At 33.0% G+C, this 20301-nt stretch overlaps 2 protein-coding genes across 7 annotated transcripts; one reads left to right on the plus strand and one right to left on the minus strand.

Annotated features, from left to right (window-relative positions):
- The first annotated feature begins 2808 nt into the window (after nucleotides 1-2808).
- On the plus strand, nucleotides 2809-12222 carry LOC112771136 (probable leucine-rich repeat receptor-like serine/threonine-protein kinase At3g14840). 6 transcript variants are annotated; one of them, XM_025815768.3, is made up of 24 exons: nucleotides 2809-3225; nucleotides 3351-3528; nucleotides 4003-4074; nucleotides 4161-4229; nucleotides 4809-4880; nucleotides 4972-5043; nucleotides 5178-5249; nucleotides 5344-5415; nucleotides 5534-5605; nucleotides 5735-5806; nucleotides 5932-6003; nucleotides 6141-6212; nucleotides 6702-6764; nucleotides 7713-7778; nucleotides 7883-7918; nucleotides 8015-8055; nucleotides 8473-8849; nucleotides 9067-9262; nucleotides 9350-9502; nucleotides 9803-9921; nucleotides 10053-10263; nucleotides 10369-10615; nucleotides 10796-10946; nucleotides 11817-12222. In XM_025815768.3, exons 1-24 carry the CDS (start codon nucleotides 3078-3080, stop codon nucleotides 12183-12185), a joined length of 3072 nt encoding a protein of 1023 aa, XP_025671553.1. In that variant the 5' UTR covers nucleotides 2809-3077; the 3' UTR covers nucleotides 12186-12222. The 6 variants fall into 6 exon arrangements, with proteins under 6 accessions (XP_025671553.1, XP_029150948.1, XP_025671551.1 ...); XM_029295115.2 differs by having other exon boundaries at nucleotides 9398-9502; XM_072225802.1 differs by having other exon boundaries at nucleotides 3128-3225; nucleotides 3975-4074; nucleotides 9398-9502.
- A 1174-nt stretch (nucleotides 12223-13396) lies between these two features.
- On the minus strand, nucleotides 13397-15408 carry LOC112771138 (uncharacterized). Its single transcript, XM_029294906.1, has 2 exons — nucleotides 15405-15408; nucleotides 13397-15291 (listed from the first exon to the last, which is right to left on the minus strand). Exons 1-2 carry the CDS (start codon nucleotides 15406-15408, stop codon nucleotides 13397-13399), a joined length of 1899 nt encoding a protein of 632 aa, XP_029150739.1.
- Nucleotides 15409-20301: the final 4893 nt, after the last annotated feature.

Below are 20301 nucleotides of genomic sequence, written 5' to 3' on the forward strand. Positions count from 1 at the left end.
GAACCTTAACCATCCTCGAGCTGCTAGGTCTATTTTTTCGGACTCTTTAGAGAAGATCAAGAATAGGCTGGCTAGTTGGAAAGGTCGGCTCCTTAACAGAGCAGGCAGGCTTTGCTTAATTAAATCTGTTGCTTCTTCTCTTCCTATTTATCAGATGCAAGTGACTCTTTTTCCTACTTCGATTTGTCAAAAGATTGATTCTGTGCTTAGACAATTCTTGTGGAAGGGAAAGGTGGGGGAGCGATGCTTAAATTATGTCAAGTGGAGCAAAGTTGTCACTCCAAGAAAATATGGAGGCTTGGGAATTAGAGATACCCAGTGTGTAAATTTTGCTTTATTAGGAAAGCTTGTTTGGCAATTACTGCATAATAATGATAAGCTTTGGGTAAGAATTATGTTGGCAAAATATTTATCTGGGAGGTCTTGCTTTTCATCCAGTTTTTCTAATAATGTTTCAAGCACTTGGCGAGCGATTTATAAGACAATAGAAAAGCTTCGTGATGGTTTTGATTGGTGTACAGGCAGGATGTCTCAATCCTTTTGGTATCATGCTTGGCGACCATGTGGAACGCTAGCTCCTTTGGTTCCTTTTGTACACATCTCTGATTCTCACTTGAAGCTAGAAGATGTCTGGTACCATGGACATTGGCAGTGGGATATTCTTTGCACAATGATTCCGGAAGAAGTTAAACTTGATTTGATGCTCTTTGATCCTATCAAGCAGGCAGGAGATAAAACAGGTTGGTTTTGGACAAACTCAAATACTATCACCTACTCGACTAAAAGCGGGTATGAATGGCTATTGAAGAAGAAATTTGGCTGGAACGATAATGAAAATTGGCTTTGGCTTTGGCGCTTGAGAATACCGGAGAAGATAAAGTGTCTGCTCTGGCTTTGTCTCAACAACGAAGTTCCCACAACTAGTTACCGGTTTCAAAGAGGTCTTGCTACTTTTGATTTTTGTCAGCGATGTTATCTTGCTCTAGAGGATATTAACCACTGCTTTAGGACTTGCCAAAAAGCTCGTCAGATTTGGATTAGCTTAAATTTGGGAATGACCGCTGAGGACTCTAGTTTGGATTTTGTGTCTTGGATTCGTTCTAACCTCAACAAAAATGAGTTTCTCTTTGCAGCGGCCTTTTGGTGGATTTGGAGGGATAGGAACAATGACATCTTCCATCAAGATGATCCATGGAGTAAGGAGAAAATTGTTCACTTAGTTCAACATGCTGCTCGCGATTTCTCTAAGGTTGTTACCAACCAAAAACATATTATTCCTTCCTCTTTGCAATATAACTGGGAACCACCTCCAATGAATGTGTGTAAAGTGAACTGCGATGCAAGCGTTTTTGAAAATGGGCAATTAGCGGGCTTTGGATGTATTATTAGAGACAGCATGGGAATTTGGATGAAAGGTTGTTCTGCCAGTATACCTCTTTCTAGTGTTCTCTCTTGTGAGCTTCATGCTATTTGGAGAGGGCTTGTTATGGCTTGGGATTGCGAGTGTAAAGAGGTCATATGTGAAACTGATAATCTTGATGCATTTCTTCTTGTTTCGCGAGGCACAACCAGCATGATTACGAATGACTCTGATCTGCTTGGCAAAATCAAAGAGATGCTTCAGCGCAATTGGACAGCTACTTTAGTGCTCATCCAGCGTACAGCAAACAGAGCGGCTGATTTAATGGCTAAGACTGCTGCTTTAAACAAGCAGGTGTACCTAGAGTGGTTACAACCCCCTAATAATTTAGACATTATTATTAGAGAGGAGTGCTACTCTTTTTCTTAGGTGTTTTTTCTTTGTGTTATGTTCAGTCACAAAAAAAAAAATACCACATAATTTTAAAGTCTTGCTCCTACTTTTTCAATTTTCTTTCTCAAAATGGTCCTTTATTCTTAAACTCTTGATCAAATTAACTGCACCCGTTATTTACTTTTCAATGTTCTAGGCCTGGGCGGCTGGGCCACATCCGTAAACGGTAAACTTAGGCGTGGACTGAGGCCATAAACCAGATTTAATAGTACCACGATCCAATAATGTCTGCAAACGCTGTCTACAAGTAAAACCAAAGTATTATATCATGTACATAATATATAATGAATTATTCATGTAATTTCACATGAAATTTTGAATTTTTAAAAAAAATGATTTTAACTTAAAAAAAAAAAATCTCAAGTGAAATGACCTCATAGATATACAATATTTAAATATTTTACTTGATAATTTATGTTATGTTTGATTGTTATTTATATTTATTAGAGAAAAAAATGACAATACACTTCTATTTTTCTTAATGCCAATCTACACATGATTTTTTTCATTGTATATTTGTATGAGTTTATAAAAAAAATAAATGACATTATAAAAATAATAATATTCTTTTCTATATCAAAGATAGAAACCAGTAATATACGTCTATTATTTATTTATTAAAATATAATATTGTATTTGTTGTCCTGTTAGAAAGTTAAGTAAATATTAAACATGAGATTTACAAATTATTACTAAAATTGTTTTTTTTTATAATTCTTAAAATTTTATTTTCTATTGTCAGTATCTTTATCACCAATAATTTTCTTTTTATCAGAAATAAATTTTGATTTTCAATGACAAATAAAATTGTCATTATCTTTATCACCAATAATTTTCTTTTTATCAGAAATAAAATTTGATTTTCAATGACAAATAAATTTATATTTTTTTATTACTAACTTAACAACTAAATAAATTACATATATTTACCTACATCTATATTGTTTGTGTTTACGAGTATCTTTATATTTGTGCATTCGTTTTCTGAGAGAAACGAACAGTAGTCAAAGTGTCAAACACAGCTTAAGGATGGTGTGGACACAGAAAAAGTTCCTGCTCTAGTCTTTACTAATATATATTTTATATTTTAATATACATTTTATATAAATAATTTAGCAACTAATTTTTTTATGAACACCTAGTCTAGCATGATTGATAATATATATATTATTATTATAATGAGCTTCTTGTGCAGGAGCATGTGTTGTGTTGTGTTCCAATTTGCTAGTAGAACCGTAAACCATTTGCTGTTTTGCACTTTTCTATGCTTAATTGCCTAACTTATTTACTTTCAAGTCCCTGCAAATTTTGCACAAACTTCAAACTTCAAAGCATGAAACTCATAACTATCTTCTTTCTCTCCCTCCTTGCATCACCATTAGTTTCTGGAGCCACTCTAAAACAACAGGAAGGTAATTAACAAATGTATATATATATATATATATTTTATTTTCATGTATATTATTTAAGTTTCACACGAACAATGGTGACTTTGATTTGCTTCTTAATTATTATAAAATTGATATTGTGAATTCAGTGGAAGTTCTCAAAGAGATTGGGAACACGCTTGGGAAGAAGGATTGGGACTTCAGCGTAGATCCATGTAGCGGAGAAAGGAATTGGACTTCCCCTGCTTCAAAATCTTATTCAGAACTAAATGCAGTAACTTGTGATTGTTCTTTCTCTAATCACACTCTCTGCCATGTAGTTAGCATGTAAGCGTTGCTTCTAGATCCACATTCAACAATATTTCGCTTCTAGTGTTAAATAATTAGGTAAAATATTTTGAGTTTAAATTCTAGTCGTTAGCAATGTAAAACTTGTTAGGTAGAGTCACATAGGTAAAAATAGTTTCTATAGCTAAATATCATAAGTGTATCATAAAAAATTTTATTTTAGAAAACAAAATTCCAAATAAATTATCCTAAACCCTAAGAATTGTTATGCAGCCCAATGGAAGTTTAGACAGATGCTACCTCATAGGAAGTAGCCACCCAACATGATAACTAACAAACAGAATTATGCATAATAAATTGTCCGTTTCTTGAATTTTAGTATTATGGTTTGTTATTTTATATTCTCAATGTATAAAATCAATAAAAAAAATCCTTTTCAAAAATAAATACGTTAACAAGTGTGATGGGACATGCGAGTATGGCAGTTGATGAAAAAATATATGGCCTATACAGAGTTCTGAAATCACAAAATCTTTCTGGTAGTCTTCCGCCACAGCTTGCAAGGTTGCCTTACCTACAAGAAATGTTAGTTCCACACTCACATTTTCTGTTTCTCTTTTCAAATTTCATCACTATCTTTGCTCTCACTTGGTTTTCACTGTTTGTTATAGTGATCTCACCCTCAACTACCTTAACGGCACAATTCCAAAGCAATGGAGTTCCTTGAATCTTGTCAACATGTAATTTCTTTCTCTCTCTCTTTTTCTCATTCCTTTAATTTAGTCTCTCATATTTTTCTTCCTTGTATGAGGAAGATGAAAATGTCTTAGATGCACCAAGTTGAAGTTGGTGCATTGTGCACTAAGGTATTGAATAGTGTGAGAGTGATTTTGCGTTAAGGTGCAGGATGCAAATTTATACCATTGGATTACCTTGATGCATGATCTGCGAAGTTCAATCCCATGCATCGTAGCATGGTCTGTGTAGAGCATATGATTATAGATATTTTTAGTGTGAAATGTTTCACTTTCTTAGCCCATCAGATACGGTTATACTAATTCCATTCAGTGCTTGACATTTCAATCATGGTTCATGATTCATGATAATGTCTACTACTAGTTAGCTTATGATCTAAACTTTGTCAAATATTGAAATGAGTTAGTAGAATTTTACAGGACACTAAGAGGGTGTAAATCTAATAATTTCTTCATTACATCATTTTCATGTGCATGTTGTTTTAGTTTGAAGTTGTTAACTGTCTTTTGCTTTTCGTATGAAACATGATTCTAATATTAAATATTAATGTTCCCTTTTGCCAGTTCTCTTTATGGAAATCGAGTAACAGGTTCAATCCCAAAGGAACTAGGAAATATAACCACTCTCAAAAGTTTGTAAGTTTCTGGTTTTCCAACAGAGCATTTCTGTTTTCCTTTTTTCATTCCAATGGAAATTGTTGGGAGCAACTTAAAGTTTAGTGGATAGGGTCCTGGAGTTCAATCAATTATCTGGAAATCTACCTATGGAGCTTGGGAGCCTTCCCCAAATTGAAACACTGTAAGCCTTTTACAATTGTTACTATTATTATTTCAGAAAATCAATGTGTTACCATTTTATTATTTATTTTACTGATTGGTTTCTACTTCTAAAGTTTTAAATATATGGTTTGTTCTTTGATTGATTGGTTTTAGACTTCTTACTTCCAATAATTTCACTGGAGAGTTGCCTGCATCATTTGCTAACCTCACTACACTGAAGAACATGTGAGCTTCCTTCTTTTTTCTTCTACCTATTTTGTTTCAGACTGTATTTTATTCTAGTATTTAATTTTAAGTTTTTAACCATCTTGTAATGCAGTCGACTAGGTGACAATCAATTCTCTGGATCAATACCCAATTTTATTCAGAACTGGAGAAGTGTTGAGACAATGTGAGAAAATTTTTCCCTTTTGCTTTGTGATCGTCAACTGCTTTTCTATTGTTTTATTCATTATTGTCAACTTTTCATGACTCAATGTTGTTTTTCTTTTTCCTTTAAAAAAATATAGGGTAATCCAGGGTAGTGGCTTCAGTGGACCAATTCCTTCAGGAATTTCACTTATGAAGAACCTTACTGACTTGTAAGTATAAGTGGTTTATTTTTGCCGGCTTTTAAAAGCAAGTTCATTTTAAGGAAAAAAAAAAAGAAAAAAGAAAAACAAACAAGAAACAAAGCTTTTCTGACCATGTTTAGAATATGATATATGCAGGAGAATTAGTGACTTGAATGGATCCGATTCACCTTTTCCCCAACTTGATAGAATCACAAATTTGCAAACACTGTGAGTACTATTTCACTGCGTGAGTCAATTTCTTTCCAAGGAAAATTTTTCAACTATTTAAATTAAGAAGTGATAATCGTGCCTCATTGCTTTTGTAAATAAGAGAAGTATTATATGTTTCCCAGAATGTTGAGGAGTTGCAATATTATTGGAGCAATGCCTGAAAATCTTGGGAACTTGACTAATTTGAAAGTTCTGTAAGTGTGGATTGATTTTTTTTTTTCTCATTAATATGGTGAAGAACTGCAACATCTTTCTTCTTTTGCAGCATATAGAATTAAGAACCATCTTTTGTTTCTGTTTTATAACATTGTTGATATAATTTCATTATCAGAGATCTCAGCTACAACAAAATAAGTGGGCAGATTCCGAGCAGCTTTGCTGAACTACAGAAAATGGACATGCTGTAAGATGCTGTCCTTGTTTTATTATAGGATTACACCTAAATGGGGAAAAGGTCTTCTTTAGCTTGGTGGTGCTATTCCATTTAATTTGGAAGTACAATTTTCAGATAGCTCTAGCTGCATTGCTCCCCTTGGAAAGTAGGACTGTGTCATTGAAAGTATTGAGTACTATCTTGTTCAAATAAGATTGTATCTTATTTGTCTTTTTGCTAATAATATGATCCAATCATTTGAAATAACATGAAAAGTATCACTGGAATTTGTGTAGCATTACCAGTATGTTTTTAGTTTCATAGAAGAACTGTCATTTGGGTAATTGATTCATGTTTGTAACTGCATTAAAAATGATATTGGTGAAGTGGAATCGATTAAGGCAATAGAAGAGACCTTGGGGACTGTAAAAATTAATTGGATGAGCTTATTTATTGATGTTTTAGTTCATAAACAATTCTAAACTCTATGAACTGACATCTTTATCTTGGTTTTGATAGATTTTTAACTAGGAACCTTCTAACTGGACCACTGCCCGATTGGATATCTAAACCAGATTTTGTGTAAGTTGTCTTCCAAATGCTAGTACACTATTCCTTGAATTAAATTTATCATTTTTATTTTTGTCTTTTTAAATATTGCCCTTACACTAGTTATTGTTCCTTTTCTCCTTTGAGTGAATATGAATTTTTTATTTTACACATTTGGGAACTCTTAGCTGATATGATTGTGCTTTATATCCTCAAGATTTCAACTCAACTCTGTTTATTGGACAAAGACACAACTTTGGCATTTATCAAATTTCAAAATACATAAATTTTGAGAGTATCTCCAGAAGCTTGAACCATTCATTGCACTTTCATATATGCTCGGTTTATTTTCCCTCCCTCTCTCTGTTTAGTATAAAGTATAAAGCATGTTTTTTGGAATATGAAGAAAAGGCAACTTTTTGGTAACGTGCCATACTATGCTTTTGGTTCATCATAATATGGTCTAGGGTTGTGTTATCAGAGCAACTGAAGCACTTTGAAGGAAATATTTTCAAGATTTTTGGTGCTCCACCTATACAAGTAAAAAAGTAGCCTTGTATACCCTTCCATTCTATTAATTCTATATTATAAACAATTGGTTCATGAAGATATACCAATTTGATATCAAACTGGTGACATTTGTAGTAAATAAATGGGGGAAGTAGTGCATGAGTACTATAAATCTTAACACATCTTAAGCTTATGTCTTTCTAGTGACATATATTGTTGTTGAAATAAATGTCTTGCTAGTGACATATATTGTTGTTGAAATAAATCACTTACCCTTAAAAATAGGTTTAAATTTCTATATGACCTAGGGAAAATGCGTTAGACAAGAATTGATGCTAGAATGGATGTCTATCAGATATTGTTACGATTTTGTTAAGCAATAAATGTTCTATGAAGTCAATAAATATAGTACATAAATATAATGTATTGCTGCTTCTTAGATTCTGAACCCATTCCATGAACTTTATTTAGAGATCTCTCATTTAACAACTTCAGCATAAGAAAGTCAGAGGAGCCAGGTTGTCAACAGGGAAGCACGTAAGTATCCATGCATTTATGCATTTTTAACTTTCTTCTTTCTTCTTTATGTGTGTAAAATTTTAGAAGTATATCTGATTCTAGCCATAAAACATTTTCCACAGGAACTTGTTTGCATCCTCCGTGAATGGCAATAGCATGTAAGTTAATACTCACCAGGCTTCATTATTGAATTTACAATGCTTATAAACGCTCTGACATTTTTTTGGTGTCCTTCCCTCCTATTATTCTTTCAGAGGAAATATTTCATGTCTGCAAAACACTGGCTGTACTAAAAGTAAGTTTATCAAGTATTTCCTTTAGAATTAAGTGTCACTTGAACATTGGAATATGTTAGCTTTGAATGTATTTATATATTTTTCAAGTTTGAGGCACAAGGAGAAATGGAGATTAGCCTTTCACGTTTTGCCATACTTTCATGAAGAATGTGTTAGGTTCTATGATTGCTGAGTTTAGAATGATGCTATCAAGTTCTTGTCAGGAACAAAACATGAAACCTTAAACTTTTGGGGCTAACAACATTCAGGATCAAACTCAAGACTAAGATTTCATTCATTCCTAAAAGGGAAGATAAAAAGAAGCAACAGACACAGAGTAGAAATAAATAATTTTAATAAATACCTTTTCTCTATTTTTAGTTTCTAATGCTGCTTGATTCCCTTAGTAGCTGCTCACCGATTTCTGCTTATCCTAGCTTGGTACTCTCTCTATATAAATTGTGGTGGAAAGCAAGTAGTTTCTATTGGAAATAAGACATATGATGATGATTCGGGTACGACTGGACCAGCAAGATTTCTCTCTGAAGGAACAAACTGGGCACTCATTACCACCGGTCACTTCTTCGACAGTGGTCGTGCAGACTACTACACATGGTCTACTACAAATAAACTTGCAATGGAAAATGATGAACTGTATAGGGATGCACGTGTTTCTCCCGTTTCTCTGACTTATTATGCATTTTGCCTGGGAAATGGAAACTACACAGTAAATCTTCATTTTGCGGAGATAATGTTTACAGATGATAAAACATATAGCAGTCTGGGAACGCGTGTATTTGACATCTACATTCAGGTGCATGGTTGCATTACTTTCATACCTTTGGAAATGTGATGTTTATTATTCAACAAATGTCTTTAGAGAGTACTAGTCTCAGAAAATTAATGATGCCAGATTTAAATTCATTGGAGGATTTATTATTATAAATCATTTTCTCCTAACCAGATCAAGGCATGAAGTTTGAATTTGAATGCCGTACTAATCATGAAGCATATGGATTTTAATGTTGCAGAGAAAGTTAGTGTTGAAGGATTTCAATATTGCAAAGGAAGCAGGGGGTGTTGGGAAGGCAGTAATAAAAAATTTCACTGCTGTTGTGAATGCTAAAGCCTTGGAGATCCGTTTATATTGGGCTGGAAAAGGGACAACTACTATTCCATTTGGATCAGTATACGGTCCTCTTATATCAGCTATATCTGTTGATCCAGGTGGGCTGTACTTGTTCAAAGTTTCTTATTCGTGCCATCTCCTCCATTATCTAATCTTATCTAAAGTTCTTACATGTAACAAAGCAGATTTTGTACCACCTCCTCCTTCGGTGAATGGTGGTGGCTTGTCTGTAGGCGCTATTGTTGCCATTGTTGTTGCAGGAGCAATTATTATCATATTGATTTTTGGCATACTTTGGTGGAAGCACTGTTTTGAACAAAAAAGTTCAGTGCCTAAAGGTAATCATCACCCATAAAAAACTTTGGTTATCATAATTACCAACCTTTCCAACGACACACTCAAGAGTATCATACACACAATAGAATTTTGCTTCCGCTGAATTTAAAATTGTTTCCAATAAATTGGTCATGTACCTATTAATTTTATTTATCATCTTGCTTGTTAAAGTAACAGCATTGAGATGGTGGATCCAATAAGGCCATTATTATCCAATATAATGTCAGATCTACGAACATATATACATTATTAATGATGTATAACATTCCTTATACAACATGTTTGTTTGCTTCTGATGGCAGAACTCAAGGACATAAACTCACAAACTACCATATTCACATTAAGGCAAATAAGAGCAGCAACAAACAACTTTGATAGAGCCTTCAAGATTGGACAGGGAGGATTTGGTCCTGTGTACAAGGTTGATTTTAAAACACTGTCCAATAGTTTTACTTGAACATGATGAAAGAAGATCCACTGTAACTGGACAAATGCTCCCCCCCCAAAAAAAAAAAACTTTTCAAAACATTAATTCCATGCCACAAAATGCAGGGTGTCTTATCAGATGGCACAAGAATTGCAGTTAAGCAACTTTCCGATAAATCAGTGCAAGGGAATCGTGAGTTTATAAATGAGATTGGAATGATTTCTGCCTTGCGGCACCCTTACTTGGTTAAACTCTATGGATTTTGTATGGAGGAGGATCAGTTGTTGCTTGTATATGAATACATGGAGAATAATAGCCTTGCACATGCTTTATTCGGTGATTTCTCTCCCTAAGTTCAAGTGTCACTGCTTTTTCTCTTAAAATTTTTTAATGTTGTATTGGTAGTATATTCATGAGTAGATGCTACTATATTTATTGCAGATGGAAATTATGACAGGAAAACTGAATTGAGATTACACTGGCAAACAAGACAGAGGATTTGTGTCGGTATTGCTAAAGGTTTGGCTTACCTTCATGGAGAATCAAGATTGAAGATCGTTCATAGGGACATTAAAGCCACCAATGTGTTGCTGGATAAAGATCTCAACCCGAAGATTTCAGATTTTGGTTTGGCCAAGCTTGATGAACAAAACAAAACACACATAAGCACCAGAATAGCGGGAACTTAGTGAGTTATATTTTTCATATTGTTTTACATTGTTCTTTTCCAAATTATATTTCATACATTTGTTTCAACTGGAAAGAAAACAATACCTCATCAGTTTTGGATTACCCTACTTATCTTGGATTTAAAATGAAAAATGATTGTGCTCTGGTTTCTGTAATTGATGAATTTGCAATGTCGCAGTGGGTACATCGCTCCGGAGTATGCGATGCATGGTTATTTGACGGACAAAGCTGATGTTTATAGTTTTGGAATAGTCGCTTTGGAAATAGTTAGTGGGAAGAGCAATACGCTTACCAACCCCACAGATGAATTCTTCTCTCTACTTGATTGGGTAACTTCTTTTCTCATGCTTTCTTAGGCTATGTTTGGTTCTGAGAATAGTACAAAACAAGACATTGAGAATAAGACACAAAGAATAGAAACACAAAAATTAGTGTTCTTATATTTGGTTTGGTGATAAGCTAGAACAAATTATGAAAGTTCAATTTATTTTTATTTTTTTCATTCAAAAAATTTGAGAAGAAAAATAAAATAATAAAAAATATAATTATGAAAAATTAACAAGAATAATGAAAGAAAAAATGAAAAATAAGTTGTTTCTCTTGTTAGTATCTATGTGTTTTTCCTGTTAGGATGGATACAAGATACACTAATTCGGTGTCTTTGAACACAATGTCTCTGTCTATGTCTCATCTGCCCAATACGATTTTATGTCTCTGTGTCCCTGTCTCGCAGTGTCCCGTACTTGTAAACAAATGCAACCTTAATGCCTAACATTCATGTTAATCTAATTGCCCTTGAGACTATTTAGAATGGCAGCATATTTTGTTGTCTAGAAACTGTATACTGAATCTTGTTCAACTTTCAACAACATATATGCATTTATTATGCATTCTAAAAACTCTTGAAGTAATTGAAATGGAAGTTGTCCATGTATATGTGATCAGTGTTTCATACTTTTAGAAATTCTGGTGTCTATCCAGGCAAATATTACAAAATCTTGTTCACTATGATGCTTGTATTGCTTCACTGATAAAAATGGCAACATTCTTGCACCAAAACTAAAACATAAAATGAAATTTGCTGTAAATTCATTGGACTTGATGTACCAAAAGGAAAATGAGAGGAAAAGAATGGCTTGTTTGTTTCAACTTGGTGACTGAATTTAGAATCAAAAGCTGTTTGAGTTTTACTTTAACAGGCAAATCTCTTGAAAGAAAAAGGCAATCTGTTGGAACTTGTTGATGGGAGGTTGGGTGAAGACTTAAACAAAGAGGAGGCACTGGTGATGATCAAAGTGGCTCTTCTATGCACCAATGCCTCTCCGGTGCTCCGGCCCACCATGGCTTCAGTGGTAAGCATGCTTGAAGGAAGCACAGTTGTTCCAGATGTTATGCCAGGCACAAATGATTTATTGGATGAGAAGAAATTTGAGATGATGAGACAACATTACCAACAACATAGGGGAGAGAGAGAGATAAGTGAGACTCCAAGCTACGGTATCTCAGTTGGTGAAACTAGTGCAATTGTAACTGACACTGATTCTTCTTTTTTGAATGCCAGAGATTAATTAAAGAATAAATTAATCTGCATCACAGTCACATATACATACATTTGCTATGGTTTCGTTTACAGCTGATGATTTTCCTTTAGTATCCCTCTAATGTGACCAACACGTTAACCCTGTTCTAACAAGATAGAAGAAAGGAACTGAGACTGAAATTTGTTTAATTTTTCTTCATAAACATCTTGTATTTTCCACTACTCCATGATTGCTTTATGTAAATTTTCTAAGCATGATTAAATCAATTTTTTTTTCAGATAATTTATAGGTTCATTTGTAAATGAGATGAGATGTTCATTTGTAGATGATAAGTAAACACACTCACATATTAAGTTAGATATGAAAAAATGATGCATATAAACTAAAAATCAACCGCTATGAATTTTTATATTTATACATATTATTTTATATATTTCTCAACTAAATAATTAGTAACTAGAATAATCAAACCTATAATAGAAGAATAGTCAAATTTACAGTAGACAAATGATCAAACTTATTTACCGTAACATAATAAATTATTTATGGGAAGTCAAATTTGTATTTCTATACACAATGATTGATTGATGATTGATTTTTGGTATATACTTAATATAATTAGTGTGTTGTGTGTGTAAGCCATATAGATCTAGAAAATAATGTTTTGATTCATGAGAAGGAAAACCTTTAAATTTTAAATGCAATGTTGTATGCTTTTACAAGATATAAACAATGTTACATACCGAGAATAACATTGTAAGAATTTTTGTTGTAATTCATGGTGATGGTAGAATCTACTAATTACTGCTTCCTTCATTCGTGAGCTGAGAGTGTGGATATAGAAATGCAGAGAGTTTGTCAGAGAAGATTCTGAAATTGATTCATAGATTTTTTGTGACTTGACAAAGGAAAAGAAAGACGAAAAAAAAAAAAAAATGAGGCACGTAGTGTTGGAAGAAGAAAACCAACCTGTTAATGACAAGCTCTTGAATTTTCATCACAAGGTCTCTCTCTTGTTTGAGCAATAAGTTGATGGATGTGAAGAAAACCATACCCTTTCAAAGACCAAAAACTCAGTGGCGGAGCTTGAACCAAAATTTTGGGGGCCAGAAACTTAACATAAAAATTTAATAATAATATTTATATCAAAATAAAATTTATAAATATAATTATTCTTTAAGTTTGTTACTAATAAGATAATAAATAAATAATTCTACAGATAAAAAATATAAAATAATTTATAATGGTACTCTTCGAGTTTTTAATGACTTAAAATCTTCAATAATTGAGTCAGAACTAAACTTTTCAGCAATTTCTTTCTCAATATAAATAACCAAATTATTCGCAAGAAAGTCGTCCTCTATCTTGTTTCTTAACCTTGTCTTTATTATTTTCATTGCTGAAAATGATCGCTCTGTAGTAGCTGTAGAAACTGGAAGAGTTAATATCAGACGAATCAATCTATCAATCAAGTAATATACTTTTGACTTTTTTGTTTCTGCTAAACATCTACACAGTTCATGAATAGTTGACAAATTCTTCATTTCTGGATGCTGACGAACATCAAGAATAAAATGCTGAAGCTGAAAAGGCAAATTAATCTTCTCTTGTTCAGTAAAGTCTTCGGGATAGTAGCTATCAACAAGAGTAGAAATCTTAGCAATGTCAAAATTTTTGTAAGCATCTTTAGGCATGAGAGTAGAGCTCAGACTTAGTAGATCCATTGCTTGATCATTAAATCTGCTATTTAACTCTTGTAATTGCTTATCAATTGTGACTAAAAATATCTCCACTCTAAAATAATGCTCAACTGTAATATGATCTTTTTGGTGACGCGAGCGTCTTTGCCTTGCAACATAAGAAGCAGTTAAATAAGGAATTAGAATATCATGTTGCTCACAAAATGATTTCACATTTTTTAATAATTCCTCCCATCTGTCATCTCTCATGCTTTGGATAAGTGTTTTTGTAGAATGAACTAGTTGCACAGCATTAACTATGTCTTGAGACTGCTTTTGTAAAGCTTGACAAAGAATATCAGTTATTCCCATCATATCTTTCATCAAATGCAAGATCAATACAAACTCAAATGAAGTCAGGGTATTGTAAGCACTATCTGCATCACCACGCTGAGAATAAGTTGATCCATCAACAATAATCTTTTGTAAAACAGTCAACGTTGTACCATACATATTTATCAAACTGCAAACAGAAGAGAAATGAGAACTCCATCGAGTATCACCTGCTCGTTTCAAAGTACCAATTTGATTTGCCCCTTTACCAGTTTCAAGTTCATCAATCTCTAATAAATGGACAATTTCATCTGTCTTGACAGCATGTAACTCATCATGTCGCTTACTAGAAGAACAAATGATATTGACGATGAAAGTCAATTTTGAAAAAAACTGATGTACAGGAATAACTTCTCTTGATGCAGCAACTAATGCAAGTTGTAATCGGTGAGCAAAACAGTGGATATAGTAAGCATAAGGACAATCTTTTAAGAATAATGCTTGTAACCCATTCCATTCTCCTCTCATGTTGCTGGCGCCATCATATCCTTGACCACGAATATTAGAGACATCAAGACCATGCCGAGAAAGAATGCCGCACAATTCTTGTTTTAGAGTTAATGATGTAGTATCTTTGACATGTACAAGATCAAGAAAACGCTCTTGAATAAAACCATGTATATCAACAAATCTCAAAACAAGTGCCATTTGTTCTCTTTTGGATTCATCACGAGCTTCATCTACTACAATGCAAAACTTGGAATCTCCAATTTCTTCACAAATATACTTTCTCACCTTGTTTGAGAGTATATGCAAGATTTCTTTTTGAATTTGATGTGAAGTATATTTAGCATTATATGGAGCATTTTCTAACACAGTTCTTGCAACTTCATCATTGTAAGATGTTATGAGTTTTATCATTTCAAGAAAATTACCTCGATTTTTTGATTCAGGAGTCTCATCATGGCCTCTGAAAGCACAAGCTTGAAATGTAAGCCAACGAGTTACATCAATGGAGGATTTTAGACGCAATCGATTCTTTTGAATTTCCTCAGAAGTATGATCCTTAATTACATTTTGGATGTGACTTGCCTGATTCAATAAATCTAGACATGCTCCAACTGCATTATTGTGTGGTGAGCAAGGATCTCCAATATGTTTAAGAAAAGCACAATTCTTTCCATCATTAACTTTTTTCCAATTTCTAAACCCTTTACTAATAAAAATATCTGACCCATTATGTCCACTGGATTTTTTGCTAACCAAATAACAAAATAAACAATATGCAGCATCTTCAGAAGGTGAATACTCTAACCATGAAGGAAAAATACCAAACCAAGCATATTGAAATCGTCTTGGATGCTTCGTACCAGATAGAGGATAATTGTCAAGATGTTTTTGATATGGACCCCATTTAAGATAAGCTCGTCTAACTTCATCTCTCTGGTTTGGGTGATATTGCCAAATTTGAAGCCGTTTTCCAGGGTCTCGTTCCAAAGAATTAAGATCAAACTCATCAGATGCAACTCTTTGAATTTTTGGAGGTTGTATCTCACTTTCTTCGTGATTCATTATAGTAGAAGAACTATCTACAAGTGTTAATATTGTAGAAGTTATATGTTCCCCTTCTTGAATATTAGCCTTTCTCTTAAAAAATACATCAATTCTTTGATTTTTCATCATTATTTTGTATAAAAATTTGAATATATATTCTGTAAAATATGTAAAAAAAAAAAGTTAGAAGGATAAATATTAAAATTTATAATATTTATTAAATTTTTTTTATGAATTTATCAAAATACAATAATATCAATACTTATTAAATATTATAATATTTTTATCATATAAAAAATTAAATTAAATAAATAATAAAATATAAAATAATATTAAATTAAATAAATAAAAAATACCTAATTTTTTGAGAAGCAAAGCAAAGGCAGTAGCGTGGTGTGTTTTGAGAAGCAAAGGTTATCTTTTGTATTTTTATAGTTATCTTTTTTTATTTGATTTGATTATTAGATGATTTTTTTTATTCTTATTTTTTTGTTAGATAATTTAGGGTTTAGGGTTTAGGCATGCCCCCCACTTTCTTTACACGCATAACCTTTCGAATTCAGGCTTCTAAAGAAACCTAAACTAGCATTTTTCAATAAGGAAGGATCAAGAGTATTCCATACCACCTTAGCTTTGCACAATCTCTAATGTAGTGAGCAACTGATTCCGCCCTTTCGTGACATCTGGGACAAATCTCATTAACTGCCAAACTGCACTTATATATGCCGAAAGATCTAAGTCGGAAGAGCATCATGGAGATAAAGCCAAATGAGAAATTTGGCCTTTTCTGAAATATTAGATTTTCACACCCAATCCCAATTCACATAATCTCTCCATGGAAAGCATTGCTTAGCTAATCAAGAGTAACCATTCCGAACGATGAACTATAACTACTTTTTATCACTAACATTTTCAAAATTCTTGAAAATTATTTCTAATAATTAATTTGATTTAATTGTGTACTTTTATTTGAAATAAGTTATTAAGATTACTTGTACTGTTAATTTTTTTGATAACCAACTATTAGTTAAATATTTATTTTTCAATTTTACATGAATATATAGGGTGCATCAGGTTTGTATTTGTAATGTATGATAATCAAATACGAAGGCATTCAAGCGATCATCATAACTAATTCCTTCCAAGTTCCGATGACTATTTTTGAATATTGGAAAACTAAATTATGATTAAAGTGATGACCAAATATTATTAGGATTATTATCAAATTGGTTGTGTGATATATTTTGTTTAGTATGCAAAAAAATCATTTGATCCATTTGACCCAAGAAAAATAAAATTGGTCCATTAAGCATAAATCAGCTCACAGACATTTAAACTCTATGGCCTTATACCAAACTCAGTTGTTTCACTCTATTCTTTCCATACTTAAATTCAAAGTTTGAACGGTTACCATCACAATTTCTTTCATCAGAAATAAATCAAGTCTCTAGTCAAATGAAGGAAACTAAATTTGGTCCAAATAAAGATCTAAGCTCAATTCGGTGACCACACACAAACTCATCTCACTTCAACAAAGTCACTGACTAGGTAAACAAATTTAAATATATTTGAATCCTCTTTTACTTTCATAGAACCCACAAACTCTCTCTTCTCTCTCTTCCCTTTCTTATCACAGCAATCTCTAAAACAAAAAAGAAAAAAGAGAAAAGATCTAAAGCTAGGGCATAAAGAAGAATGAAAAGCTAGCTTCCATTTTCAAACAAGAAGGAAAAGTTAAAATACTACAACAAAGAGAAGATCTCAATGCAATAGAAGATCACAAAAAGGTGGTTTCCTCATTCGTGCTTCAATGAAAAATCATAAAAAAATCTTCTATGTCTCAAGCACCTTTCATGCAACTATCAAGACAAAGAAGTCAAAGGTGCTCAATGGCTCATCAAAAGTCAATAATCAAACTTAGGGCCAAAGGAAAGATACACGACTCAGATTCAACAAGCTTGAGGAAAGTAAAGTGTCTCCTGTTTTCTCTACCTAGCAACTTCTCTATTTTTGGTTTTTCAACTTAGGAGATAAAAGTAAAGTGTCTCCTGTTTTCTCTACCCAGCAACTTCTCACAATAACTGTTCTTCTACGCTACTTCATTCTGGCTCTTCTTGTGTCAGGAGACAAAACCTAAATTTCTCCTGTATTCCTCATCAGAGAATAAAGTTACAAGAAGAGTTAAAAGGAGGCCAAGATTCAACCCTCTTCTCTTAGCCACTGATTACCATCAATTGGTATCAGAGCTTGGTTTCAAAGAGATCAAGGTTTGCAGCTTGGAGGAAAGATCCTGATGGCAAGCAACAATGGTTCCAACGTGGTGGCATACACTTTGACTGAAGGTCAATCAAACAACAGACCTCCATTCTTCAATGGAAAAACTACAACTATTGAAAAGAAAGAATGAAGATCTTTGTTCAATCGGCAGACTACAACATATGGAAAATCATCATGAATGGTCCTCAAGTCCCAACCAAAACCGGCACAAATGGCGTTGTCATTCCCAATATTAAAGCCGATTAGAACGATGAAAACAAAAATAAGATAGAGCTCAATGCCAAAGCTATCAACATGCTAAACTGTGCAATCAGTTTCGAGGAATACAGAAAGGTATCAAGGTGCAAAATAGCAAAGGAGATCTGGAATAAGCTTCAAGTCACAGATGAAGGCATTATTCAAGTCAAGCAAACTAGAATTGACATGCTGTGTAAAGAATACGAGATGTTCTCTATGAAGGAAGGAGAATCCATTGATTATATGTTCGAAAGATTTTCTATCATCATCAATGGCTTAGATGCTATGAGGATTACACACTCTGAACCAGTGCTAGTGAGAAAAGTTCTAAGAAGTCTAACAAAAGAGTGGAAAACCAAAGCTACAGTCATATCTAAGAGTGGTAATATTAGTCAAATGGCTTACGATGAACTGAGAGGAAAATTACTTACTTATGAAATCACTCACTTAAAAAATGATACAAAAAAGAAAGGAATGGCTCTCAAATAATGTACTGAGTCTCTGGGCGATGTATCTAGTGATGATTTATCAGATGAAGAGTTTATATTTTTTGTTAGAAAACTCAAGAGAATGATGAAACTAAGATGAAGAAGTAAGGGAAGCAGTTCATGAGGACCAAAGAAGGACCTAAGCAAGGTCATCTGCCACAACTGTAAAGAAGTAGGATACTACAAATATGACTATCCAAAATTGAAGAAAGAAGACAAGTCCCAAAAAGACAAGAAAAATGGGCTTACAGCCTCTTGGAAAGATCTGGAGAATGATTCAGATGAAGATGAAGATTCAGACAACAGCTCTCAAGCCTACCTTATGGCCGACCACAATCAACTTGATGAGGTGATTTTTATTGAACCATCTAATGAAGACCTTCATCTCATGATTGATCATCTCACTGAAAAATTGATAAGTTTTCTAAATCAGTATCATGAACTTGAATATGAAAATGACATCTTAAAAGCTGAAAATGTATTTCTCAAAGATAAATTGAGGAAAGCCAAAACCACTGTTGATCTTGTTGAAGAAAACAAACCGCTTAAGGCTGAACTTAAAGGTTGTGAAAAACAGCACTCAGTGATTGCATATTTAAACTATTTTGAAGAAAATAAAAGGTTTCATAAAGAGATTAAAGGTCTAGAACAAGATCTAGCCAAGTTTGCTCAAAGTTCTAAAAATTAAAATAAATTATTGGCTAGTCAAAGACCTCTTTATGAAAAAGTAGGTTTGGGTTATTGTAAAAAATTAAAAACTGTTTTCAAAATTTCACAATTTGAAAATGTAGCTTCCACTTCTAAAGACATAAGATTTCAAAATCCAAATCTCCATAAAAAATAGCAACCAAATTTTTTTTGTCACATGCAATAAAGAAGGTCATTTTCCTATTCAATGTTTCATCCATAAAAGGAAAATTGATGAAAAAATCTACAAAATAGTTGGCAAATATAATAATCTTGGTCAGAGAAGATGGTTTAACATTAAAAAATTTGAAAAGATTTGGATACCTAAAGTTACTTAAGAGCTTTGTGCAGTTTTGCCTAGCATCCAAAAAGAAGGATGACATGTGGTACATGGACAGTAGATGCTCTAGGCATATGACCGGAAAGTCTACTTTCTTCATCAAGCTTGACAAATACGATGGAGGCTTTGTGACTTTCGGTAATAATGATAAAGGTAAAATTTTGGCCATAGGTAAAGTAGGTAAAAATTTTTCCTCTTTCATTAATGTTGTATTCCTAGTCAAGGATTGAAACACAATCTTCTAAGCATTAGCCAATTATGTGACTTAGGATATTTGGTTATTTTCAAGAAATTGGTATGATTGGTTGTGTGTGAAAAATTTGGTGAAATTTTGTTTGAAGCTAAAAGATGCAACAATGTGTATGGACTTACTCTAGAGGAACTAAAAGAACAAAATGTAGCATGTTTTACCTCTATGGAATCCAAAAAATGGCTATGACATAAGAGATTAAGACATGCAAGTATATTCCAAATCTCTAAACTTGTAAAGAAAATTTTGGTTAGCGGTCTTTCCAACATCAAATTTGACAAAGATGTCACTTGTGATA

This window comes from Arachis hypogaea, chromosome 18, assembly GCF_003086295.3.
Source record: "Arachis hypogaea cultivar Tifrunner chromosome 18, arahy.Tifrunner.gnm2.J5K5, whole genome shotgun sequence".
Lineage (NCBI taxonomy): Eukaryota > Viridiplantae > Streptophyta > Magnoliopsida > Fabales > Fabaceae > Arachis > Arachis hypogaea.